The sequence below is a fragment of the Dicentrarchus labrax genome, unplaced genomic scaffold (assembly GCF_905237075.1).
Source record: "Dicentrarchus labrax unplaced genomic scaffold, dlabrax2021, whole genome shotgun sequence".
In the NCBI taxonomy this organism is placed as follows: Eukaryota; Metazoa; Chordata; class Actinopteri; family Moronidae; genus Dicentrarchus; species Dicentrarchus labrax.
This window is the reverse complement of record NW_026136720.1, coordinates 3,482,416-3,494,735: the sequence shown is the minus strand read 5'-3', so window position 1 is coordinate 3,494,735 and position 12,320 is coordinate 3,482,416. Positions and strand designations below refer to the sequence as shown.

General features: G+C 43.7%; 2 protein-coding genes across 3 annotated transcripts in view; both read right to left on the bottom strand.

Moving 5' to 3' along the window:
- Positions 1–4,523, bottom strand: part of si:ch211-212o1.2 (uncharacterized protein LOC492735 homolog) — a 41,603-nt gene extending 37,080 nt beyond the window's left edge. Inside the window, exon 1 of the mRNA XM_051381077.1 lies at positions 4,007–4,523. Coding sequence (XP_051237037.1) covers positions 4,007–4,166 — 160 coding nt within the window. The 5' untranslated portion in view covers positions 4,167–4,523. The remainder of the gene's footprint in view (positions 1–4,006) is intronic.
- Positions 4,524–8,870: 4,347 nt separating this feature from the next.
- The window catches only part of znf423 (zinc finger protein 423), a 163,696-nt gene continuing 160,246 nt past the window's right edge, over positions 8,871–12,320 (bottom strand). For both annotated transcript variants that reach the window (XM_051381003.1, XM_051381004.1), the window contains one exon: positions 8,871–9,843. In XM_051381003.1, coding sequence (XP_051236963.1) covers positions 9,814–9,843 — 30 coding nt within the window. In that variant the 3' untranslated portion in view covers positions 8,871–9,813. The remainder of the gene's footprint in view (positions 9,844–12,320) is intronic.

Below are 12,320 nucleotides of genomic sequence, written 5' to 3'. Positions count from 1 at the left end.
ATACAGTCATTCAAAGTTTCAGAAAGTGATGATTTTAAAAGTGTTCCCTGGTTTTTATTCTGTGTTTTAATCTCATTTTAGGACATGTAATTATAGAATTATGTGGTACTGTGTGCTCTCTTCCTGGCACATACCAGGCTAACTGAACAGATAAAACAGATGACAACTGTGTGAGATTACGTGTAAGCTGGGCTGTTGGTTGCTACAGCTTTCTATTTTAAAGGCTTTATTCTACCAAAAATCTTTAAAATCCCTCACTATCAAAAGCAGGTCACACAGGTTCTGCTCAGATCATCAATAATAAAAACCTTTTTTATGATGACTGGATGTCAAACATTCAAGATGTTCAGTGTTTAAATGGTTTAGGGTTTTTTACTTTTCTTTTATTCAATTTTAATGGTCTTCTATTGTGGGGTTACTTTGTCATGTCATCATTGCATCATTGTCTGATACATGTATTATCTGCCTGTGTTTAATAAACTTAAATTTAAAAAAAAACCTGTTCTTCCTGGTCCAATATCTCTCTCTCTCTCTCTCTCTCTCTCTCTCTCTCTCCCTGTCATCAGCTCATATGCAACTTTAATTAAGCTAATTAATCCACCCTGTGCACGTGTGTTCCTGCACGTCTCTTCTCTGTTTACATGGCTGTGTAATGTTTGCTTGGCAGTAGAAACGACCAAATGCCAGAGCAGAGATGGTTCTCTCTCTAATGAAATGGCACCAAACATTAGTGGAGATCCAATTCCATTAACAGCAAAGGTGACTGCTTCACTCACAGCGGTTAAACATACGACTACATCTCCCCAGCTTCCACTGAAGTGACAGCCGGCATGCAGACGGAGGTTAAATGAAAATAAAGAGTAAAAAAAGTCTGAAGTCACCGGTCAGGTCAGAAGTTCCTTTACAGCTCAATGAGTGGAGGGAGGCAGTTCCAGGGTCAGTGGTTTGTGAGCATGAACACACTCACAGGGCTGTCAGGGCTTTGGATTCAAGCGCCAACCTAGTGACACATGTTGTGCCCTCATGTGAACTTCACAACAACGTGGTCATAGTGGCGCAACCCTTTCCTTTCTCTGATCATTCCTGTTTTAGGAAGTGTTAACAAGTGGCCAACACGGCCCGACCAGAGGCAATTAAAATGCTCAGTGAAGTGAGAAGCAGGGCAGATGGTCGGGCAAAACGAGGCACAGTCCAGCTTGATGCACAACTGGTAAGACAGGTTTTCTTTGCTTAGGTCTGAGGCGCAGCGTGGCTTCCATCAACTCGCTAACATCAGTGTATACGCTCATAACGCGGCTCAATTTATCATTTGGCTTTCCCTCTCGTTATTCTGAGCCCGTATGTGATTGAAGGCAGTTCCTCGCCAGTACAGTGCCAGCACATGAGTACCCTTACTTCTCATTGAGTACCGCCACCTCTGGTGAGCATGGCTGTACCCGCCACTGAGGTCACCAGTCTGGACCTCAGTACGGTTTCCAAGGGGTAGACAGTAAAAGTTGTGAAATAATTGCCTAAAAATAATTACTTCGATGCTTTGCTGCTATATCCCCCATTTATGTTGTGTTCAGGGTTGTGCTGAATTAGAGTACTGGCACCAGTTTTGGTCTAATTCAGGCACTGATTGAATTTAAGGTTTGATGTTAAACAGCAGCAGAGAGTGACATAGCTGCCTGGGAATGGAAATATGGATCATGAATTTAAAATGGTTATGTCGGAGGGAATGGTTAAGAATATGAAACGCCTCTGCCTTTTTGAAATTCCAGGATAGAAGCTGATCTGATGCAGGAAAAAAAGGTAAACAGAAAAGAGAGCAGGGGGGTGGCTGATGTTAAACAAATGAAGCTTCCAGAGAATATTTTCCCAAGACCACAATGCACGCGATTACACGAGGCCTCAGGGTCGTGACACATAAGCAACACTTTTGTTGTGATGGATGCAATTATGCCAACAACTACAACCGCTGTCATTTTATTAAAGTATTTGTAGCCGGTGCACCACCGGTCCTGAAATTCAGCCTCCAGGGTCCAGACCACCGCTTATTTTTTACTCTACCAGGCAGTTTTCATTCTAGACGCCTAATCAGAGACTTATTTGGACTGGGACGCCAGGTGAATTTAAACTAGCAGGGAAAAATACACAGCAGCACTCTGGACCCCGAGGACTGGATGGAGCATTACTGCTGTAGACTGTGTCACAGGCATTGATTTTGTCCCGGGACTAAACGCCTCCCCGAGCTGAAGGCAACAACTTCACTAGCATCTAACAAACTAATCCTGCAGGAGGATGAGCTGAGCGATCTGAGTGCAAAAAGGGACATCTGAAGCATGTGTGTACCTGACTGCGGTCGGTCAGACAGATATCTGGGGATAAAACCTGGTTTCTCCGGCTCCTCCTAGTGCTCCTAATGGCATTTTTAAAAATGTCTGTAAGAAAACAACCAATCAGAGCTGTTCAGAAGCAGCAGATTGTTGCAGATGCCATTAAGAGCACTAGGACGGACCAGATTTTTTTCAAATATAATCTTATTTTACTTAAGTTACTTGCAACAGCTTTAAATCCCAGTCTGTTCTAAATGTTAAAAGGATGTTGCAGCATTTAATGATTGTACTTCCATAAAGTCAGAGGACCCAGGACAGAAAAAATAAGAATCAAACTCAATGCAGCACAGGCTGAGATAACCGGACTTTTACAGGCTGTAAGTCCCACTGAATGCCCACGTCTTACAAACCTCCGCACTGTAACACACACAGGCATCCTGTTGAAAATAGTTTGTCTCGCGGCCAAAGAAAAGACAACTCCGATGACATCGTCGAGGGTACTGTTTCATACTTGAGAAAGTTCCCTCCACAGCCGTAGAAGACAACCGACAGCTTTTACCGGCTGAGTCGTTCTCTGTGATGAGCAAACTGATCTGGATGTAGAATCTGTGGAGCGTCCCTTTAACAAAAGACTGAGACAACTCTGGACAACGGGGACACATAAAGATAGTAGAAGTGTTCAATCACATATATCCTCGTGATCCATTTGGACATGTTATTCCCTTCATTCATCAAAACCAGATCAGATCAGTATCACATTATAATCTGAAAACTTTATTGTTACAACACTAAACTACTAACAGATATACTATTTATCCTGTTAGAGCAAGATAAAGAGTATATAGAAAGGTTTCTATGATAACTTTGTTCAGTATGTTGTAATAAAACAAATATCTGGTGATAAAGTGAAAAACATTTAACTGTTCACATTCTAACGTGACACTGGCAGTGAAACACTGATCTCATATACAAGTAAAGACCTGGGACTGAATGCACTGTCCCTCCTGGAGGGACTGATCAATTCCCATCCCTAAAAAAACACATCAAATCCACATTATTATTCCAAGCAGACTATCTGCATCAATGTCTGAATACGTCTGGAGGGGACCTGTTACTGTCTGAGACAAAGACAACTGGCAGCAGTGCAGAAGGACACATTTATTCTTGACTTCATCCCCATGTAGAAATAAGTGATAATGCTCATTGCCCCCCCCAGCAGGTTAGCAGGTTCAGACACACTGCTCAATGCCCCCCCCAGCAGGTTCAGACACACTGCTGCATCCATAATAATACACAGTGCATGTGATCTTCCTTTAAACACACACTGCTAGGCAGCCTGTCAACATCCTCACCCTGCTCCTCATCCTCACCCTGCTCCTCATCCTCACCCTCACCCTACTCCTCATCCTCACCCTGCTCCTCATCCTCACCCTGCTCCTCATCCTCACCCTCCTGCTCCTCATCCTCACCCTGCTCCTCATCCTCACCCTCACCCTACTCCTCATCCTGCTCCTGCTCCTCATCCTCACCCTGCTCCTCATCCTCACTCTGCTCCTCATCCTCACTGATGTCGCACTGTGGCTGCTTTAAGGCCTCCGCTCTCTCCATGTGTCATTCTCACTCCCGTTACCGATAAAAGCGAGCGACCCCAACAATAAGACACACCGGGACAATGAACGCGTCCTCACCGGGAGAGTAGAGCCTCGCCAGCTGCCGGGCCCCGGCGTGCTGCGGTCCCCAGCGAGGCGCCGCGCTGCGTGCAGCCGCCCCGTGCTCATTCCCGTTCGGATCCTCCTCCGCCATGGACCGGTGCCTGATGTCGGTCTCGGAGAGAAGCGACGCCGCCATAACTCCTGCCCGCTGCCGCCCCCCACCCCCCTGCTTTGGCTCTCAGCTTTAACGCATCAATTATGGATGTGTGTCGGTCGGTGCTCGGTTCTGTGTGTGGCTGTTGTGTCTGGATGGAGCAGCGGGGCTGAACGGACTGATGCTAACGGGGATGTACCCGGAAATGCACGGAGCTGCGCGGACACACGGAGCCGTTTCACTGTCGGTGTGTACCGGAGGAGGAGTGCCCGCACATGTGTCTGCCTGCAGGAGGCTGTGCTAGCTCGGCTGAACAAACTTTATCTCTGCGTCCAGTTCCAGTGTCAGCTTCAGGGACCGTCTGCATTTTGCAGTTATGGTGAAAAGTGGAAGTGGTACCTAGAAGTCACTTCCTGTCTGTCCTCCCTCATACACACTGGATGCAAGCAATTAAAGCTGCAGTTGGTTACTTTTATAAAAATAACTTCTAACCAACTTTAACCACAGTCTGCGCGGTGGTCGACAGATAATGGGCTGATATATGATGGTAAATGGAGCTGTACAGCCACATTCACCCTTTCACACACAGAACAGAAACTAACCCATTCATACACATTCACACACCGATGCACATCGGGAGCAATTTGGGGTTCAGCGTCTTGCTCAAGGATACTTCGACATGTGGCACAAGGAGCCGGGGATCGAACCCACAACCTTCTGATTAGTGGACGAAAAGTCATGTATAATTCTATTCTACTCCAGAGGCAATGTTTACAGCAGTTACAGTACGGGGCTCCAAACCAACTTTCCAAAACTCACGAGGGAGCGCGCTCACATGGCTCCGCAGCAGTCACACTGGTACCGACTGTATTCAGACGTTGTGTTTATGGGCCGATGTCTGTGCCCATTTACCTCCAAATGCCACATAATCGTGGGGCTGCCCCGTAGCTCACCTGGTGGAGCTGGTGCCCCCATGTGCCGGGGCTGAGTCCTTGCAGCAGCAGCCGTGGGTTCGGATCTTAACTGTGGCCCTTTACTGCGTGTCACCCCCCCCCCCCTTCAGCTGTCCTATCCAATAAAGAAAATATAGCCTATATAAAAAAGAAAAATCGCTGTCGATAATTCTGACAGTAGCACATGAAACAGATCATCCGTTCAGGCCCGGTGGATTCCCTGGGAGAAACCAGAGGAACCTGAACCCAACCTGTCTCACGTTCTGCCAGGATGTAGTGAAAGTTATTTTTATTAAAAGTATCTACTGCGGCTTTAAATGAGGACACTTAAAGGTCCAGTGGGTAACGTTCAGGAGGATCTGTCGGCAGAAATATATAAAAACTATAATATTCATTGTATGTTTTCATGAGTGTGTAATCTGAATACATTAATCTTGTTATCGGTATCTTACACTGAGCAGTTTTTATCTACAGAGGGAGCGGGTCCTCTTCTACAGAGTCAGCTGACTTTCATATTACTGACTCACTGACATATATTTTGAGCAGATTAGATTTTTTGAATTTGGAGCAGATTATTTCCTGTTTAGGAAATTATTTTATACAATTCTCTGTCTGTGTTTTGTATTTTTATAACATCTAAACAATCATTAAGATTTAGAGGTGAACCAAATGCTGAGATATCAGCCTACTGTGTATATTTGTTATATATATTAGTTTTCTTACACATATTAAAATCAAGAAGGCCTCGCGACCCCCCATGAAGTTTTAGCGACCCCTAGCGGGGGCCCACCCCCCAGGTTGGGAACCACTGTCCTATACAATTACAAGGCTGAGCTGTATGGTTACAATCTGCAACTTCAGCACTACAGGAGATGCCACACAATCCTACACGCTGCTCCTTTAAATTAAAAGTGGTATGAAAGAGAAACAAAGGTTATTCAGGTCTTTTGTGTTGTACTGGTGGCATGTTTCTATTTAACTATTTGCAAAGGAACTGCGTAAGGAATATTGTCTCTTTGTCATGTCTTCATTATTAATAATTATTACTGTTGTAGCATTCTTTAAATACAGGATACACTGTAAAACTGTTTACATACTGTCAATATGCAGTCATTTACTGACAGACCAGTACTGTGTTGTAAATGTACAAGAACACAGTAATGAACTGCACAGTTATTTCTAGTGATACGCTGTAATTGTAAGATACAGTAAGACACTGTAAACTGAAGCTGTAGCCAGTTAATTACTGTAAACCTACAGGGAAAAGTCAACGTGACAAACTAAACACTGGCTCTAGACGGGGTCTTTACCACCGTTGTTTCACCAGGGCTTCCCAAACTTTTTCATGTCACAATAGATGCACATGAGACCCTCCCCCAGTTTGAGAGGGTTTTGTGTTGAGGAATCCCCCTTTTAGGTGTTAATAGAAAGTCTGACCATCCCTGTGTCTTCCCTTGCTGTCTCTTTTCGCCCCTGGCCCCTCAAACAGCCCTCAGTCTGCCACTGGCTGGACCTGCAAGTAGGCAGCTGTCGGCAGTTAGCTAAGCTGATACACTGAGGCAGTGTTTCGGAGAATTCAGGACATCTTATCTCCGTATTTATTAAATGTTATTATCCAAACTGAGCAAGAACGGCTGTTTACACTCGTGGAACTCACATGCAATGTGTGGCCAAGGTCCAACAGACTGCTCCCTCCGGCTGGCTGCTTTAGTCACATACAAAGCGTCAGAAATCAATCTCATTGCACTTCTTTAAAACCACTTTTCATTATTTGAAGGTGTGACTATCTGCATGTCAGCGACTATTTTACATGGTTGGAAATAAGCTATTAGTTTCAATTCTTTTATCTTCACATATTCTGTTTCTTTTGTATTACCTCCATACTGTGATACTAAATATGCAAATAAAGAGAACGACATATCAATATGATGACTTTTACATATTCTATAAGACAACAGAACAATGTAACCGCAGGGAGTCAGTCAGAGTCGGGGTGCTGAGAGAAAGTCCGTCTATATGACTCCATACTAAATACTAAATACAGTTTGAATGGCCAGGATCATTTATAGCCTATTTTATAGTTATTAACAACATTTTACACACATTTTGTAGGGCAGTTGAAGTCGCACTGTACTGTGATGTTGTTCTTTTTTTCGCTGTAAAGACAAAATAATGGCAACATTCCCAGTGAGATCATTTTCTTCACTAGAGGCCACGATAATAATACAATAATAATATGATAATAATACGATAATAATACAATAATAATATGATATTAATACAATAATAATATGATAATAATATAAGAAGAATTGGCAGCTGTTGGATCAGCTATGGTTTCAGGGTTGTAATGACACTGTAATCTGATTACAACCTTGCAGTTTGTATCTTTATTACATAACTGTGTTATATGTAATGCTGCTGTTATCTTGGCCAGAGCACGCCTGTGAAAGAGACTTTTAATCTAAGCAAGGCACTTGGCTGAACTGAATTATTGTTATATTATAAAAATCCGTTACCATCCAAAAGTTATTTGCAGTGCTGATTGTTGGACATTAGAAGCGATTTCTTACTGACACGAGTGAAACTGAGGACACAAACAAGCAGCATGTGTCTTCTTCCATCAGTGGATTCATTCTGAGATGATTGTGTTCAATGCCACAGTCAGTCCCTGGGCTCTGACACAGTCTGTCCTCTGCTCTGTGGCAACAGAAATGGAAGAATTCTGTTCTGTGTTAATGCCTCCAGCATCCTTCATACAACAGTGTGTGAATTGGTCAGCATTAACTTTGTTAGCACTTTGGGTTTAAGGTGTCACCTCGACAGTAATTGTGCCCTGGAGATTATAATTGCATGGTGTTACCTTGGTATAGAAAGGGACAGCCGCTTCCCTGACTCCAGTGCAGTCTTGGCTCGTGTTACAGGATGGAGGTGTGTGAGGTCTTGTTCACTGGGTTAGTATTACTTGCAGGTACTGAATACTGTAGACGTACAGAAGGCTTTACACTGCGGTGACATTAACACTGAACAGGGTGCAGCGTGGCCTTCTTATTCAGATAAACATCAGAGAGGGACGATTCCAGCACACCTGCACACATTCAACAATGTGTGCACCCATTTGGGGGGGGTCAACATTTGAAGTTTTTTCTTGTCTTAACACACACGTTAAAAGAAGCAGCATGCATCATGTTTTTAAACACATGATGTAAAGCAGCTAGGGACGGATGTAGAGAAATATACGTGGGGTGGCATGGAGAACTGGTTTGAGGGGCAATTATCTGAAAATATTTCCATTACTAACATCATATCAAAAAGCCGAACAGCAGTGTCTATGCATTTTATATCTTATCAACCGTTTGCACACATTTGCAGCTACCTTTGACCTTTGCTGTTATTTTGCACCAAATAAATAAAAAAATTTAAATAGAATTGTGTTTTGTTTGAGAGGTTTGCTTTAAGGGGTGGCAGAAATATATGGGGATTTAATGACAAACAATCACATGTATCAATGGTTGCTTGGAAAAGCCCCAAAAATGAAGATATTTAACTAACAACTAATTATTTTTAAAATTAATTTAAATTGATTTGTTAAATATGACAGCAAACTGGGTATGAAATATGCTACACATGCCTTTTAAAATCTGACCTCAATTTGTGTTCATTCTTCATCACATGTAGCTCTGATTCAGAATCAGTGTCCATCCGACTTGGCGAGTACTGCAGTCGGATCTTGGGCGGGTGTGCATGCAGGCTCACAGATTCACGTCTTTTGAATAAATTCACATCACACAAATTCTTTATTTGTCATTTATTTATTTGTTTTATCTTTTTTGTCTGTACTAGATTATTGCAATCTGGTTAATTCACATTTAAAAAGCAGTCATTGACCAGACGCACTGAAATCGATGATATTCATTTTTACAATAACCATTATAGGCCCCATAGAGACTGGAAAACCCAATCCAAAACAAAAGAAACATCTGTATGGTTTTCTGCACTTTATTTTGTTTGATGTCTTTTTTTAATAGTAATTACAAAAAGGAAAAAAATATATAACAATAATCATAAAAAGGAGAGTTGGGGGAAAAAACTCAGGAATATTACGACTGGCAAACAAACAACCACAACACAGCACGAGTACCTACGGCGAGAAATGAAAGGTACAAAAATTAAAACGAAAAAAATAAGCGCATATGGCAGAAAGAAAAATCAAAGAAATTGGCACCTATGAAGTTCAATACAATAAGCAACTGAGGGGACGAGAAAGTGAAGCTTTTTCCTACAATCTATTAAAAAAATCCCAAAACAAAGGGTGTTTTCTTGCTTTTTTTTCTTTTCTATTTGTTAAAAAAAATAAAATGCCTGACCTGGGGAGCAATGGGTGGGAGGAGAGGGAAGGAGAAAGGGAGGGGAAGAAGCTGGTGGGGGGTGGGGGGGTCGGCAGGGACAATAAAAAATACTGCACGTACAATACCTTTTTTCACTTCTCTCTTTCCTTCATCTAGCTCTTACCGTTTCTCTCACCCACTTTTTCCTTTCTTTATTTAATAGCATATCCCATTAATATTCCTTTCCCCCGCTGCTCCTAATAGCCGCGCCCAGTGGCGCGATCGTTAGAGTTTTACATGTGAGTAGCAAATGACACTTTGATTGGCTGTGATGTGGAGATGGGAGTCCCCTGCCGGCTCCGGGTCGGGGGCCCCGGCTGAGCCGAGAGATCCTGCCGGGCCTCGGTCTCACTGCGCGTGCTGACTCAGTGTGTGGTTCTGGAGGGAGAGAGGGAGAGGGAGAGATAGAGAGAAAAAGTGAGAACACATGATGAGAGAAATAATGGGCTACGTGAGCATAGTGCTTTCCACTTGCACCCCCACCCAATAAAAGAACAGAAGAGAACAGAAACACAACTGCCTCCCACAGTACAGACAGCAAGGCCTCCTCGCTTTCTACACAGTCTGATGAAAGAGGAGAAAGAACAAGAGAAAGGAAGAAAAGAAGAGAAGACAAAACAAGACGAGCAGACAACTCTACAATATAAAGCAGGAGTACTGAGGGATTGTTGCTCACACTAAAGATACTGAGAGATATAGAAGATAAATATTGTATATATCTTAAATCCCTGCATGTGAGACACTGTCAGTGAGCTGTTCTCTGAGACACATCTAGTTTTGCACATGTTGGCACACCACCAAACACTATCCAATAGAAGCAGACCGTTTTGGTCAGAACCAAATAATGACATACATCATCATACTTCATATAGTATTTGTTCTGTTTTTGTTTTATTTCCTGTCTGTGGGAACCCGGCGCCTCCATTTGTTTATTCAGATCTGTGAAACCCTCGTGTCTTTTGATATTGTGATTAATATTTTACAGAGACCGTCTCCGTACCTCGGAGACGCCTACACTCACATCTCTCCAAAGGCATCAGCGCGCTACACATCAATACATAATCACAATGCAAAAAAACACCTTTTTCAAAATTAAAATTCACTGCAGCAGCGGGAGCACAAAGGAGAGCACCGCGGCCATCTCCAGGTAAAAACCAGAGTGCAGGAACCGAGGTTCGGACCGATTTGTATGCGTAAATGGTGTAAAGGTAGGCACACACGGAAACGGACAGTATACTGCGCGTGCACACACACACACACACACACAAACACACACACACACACACACACACACACACACACTATAATATGTTAAACTTTCTTAGTGAAGATAAATACACTCAGAAATACACGTTAACAGTCCTGTGCAGACGCAAAAGCATGCACGTTTGCTTCAGCATGATCTCACACACACACAACACACACACACACACACACACACACACACACACACACACACACACAATCAGTCCTCTGTGGCTGTTTCATATCAGCTGCAACAGGGAACTGAACTCATGATAATCTGGATTTGCTGGTTTGGAACTTAGCAAGCATCACATCTAAAGCTGGGGGTGTGGAGGGGGTGTGCTGTTGTGTGTGTTTGTTTGTGTGTGTGTGTGTGTGTGTGTGTGTGTAAGATGGGGAGATGATTGGAAAGATTTCTCTGGGAATTTGTGTGTGTGTGTGTGTGTATCAGAGAAATTTCCACCAGGATGTTTTCCTCCTCCTCTCTCGTCATTTTCCCCAGACTGTAGCTTTCTCCCTGTGAAACATTCCCTCCCTCCCTCTCTCCCTCTCTCTCACACACACATGCACAAACTCCCTCAGAAATCTTTCCCTATCATCCCTGCTTCTTCACACATACACACTCACACACACAACACACACAATTCCCAGTGAGATCTTCCCAATCAACGCCCCCCCCACCCTTCACCACCACTAAAAGCAGCTTTCTCAGATTAATCGCTCCCTCTCACAGATAGGCCCCACTACGGAAAGAAGAAAAAAGGACAAAAAAAGAACAGCGGATGGGAGAATGAAAAAAAGAGGAGGGGATAGGGGGATGAACAGAACAGAGAGGCGATGGAGGGGTGGATGGGGACAGAAATGTGAAGGATTATACGTGGTTTGGGGTTGATAAATACTTATTTGTCATTCTACGGCCCTTATCTTACTGTGCATGTTTCGTTGAGCCCTTTGGTGTGCAAGTGTGTGTGTGTGTGTGTGTGTGTGTGTGTGTGTGTGTGTGTGTGTGTTGTGTTTGTGTGTGTGTGTGTGTGTGTGTGTGTGTGTGTGTGTGTGTGTGTGTGTGTGTGTGTGTGTGTGAGAGAGAGAGAGAGAGAGAGAGACTGTGTATGCTGTACGACTGTGTGTGAGTGTCTGTCGTTCGGCTTTAGAGGCCAAGCTAGCACATCCAGGGGAAAGCAAAGGGTATTAATGTCCTACACACACACACACACACACACACACACACACACACACACACACACACACACACACACACACACACACACACACACACACACACACACACACACTCTCAGTGACACAGGCAGTCGAAGGTTGGGTGAAATGGGTGAGCAAATGAGAAAAATAAGGAATGGGACAGTGAAAAATAAGTGTGTCTGTCTGTGTGTGTGTTTGTGTGGAGGCCTCTCTGGTGAGGAAGAGGATCTCATTGGGAGCCACTGACCCCATTATGATAGAACCCCCCCCCTGTCTGCTGCCTCTCACTCTATCACTTTCTTCCATCCTCAGCCTCTCTGCTCCGTCCTAAGTTCACCGGCTGCATTTCCTCTCGCCGCCAGAAGAGGTCAGGCTCATTCCTCTTTATGTGACCGTGTTAACACAAGAGG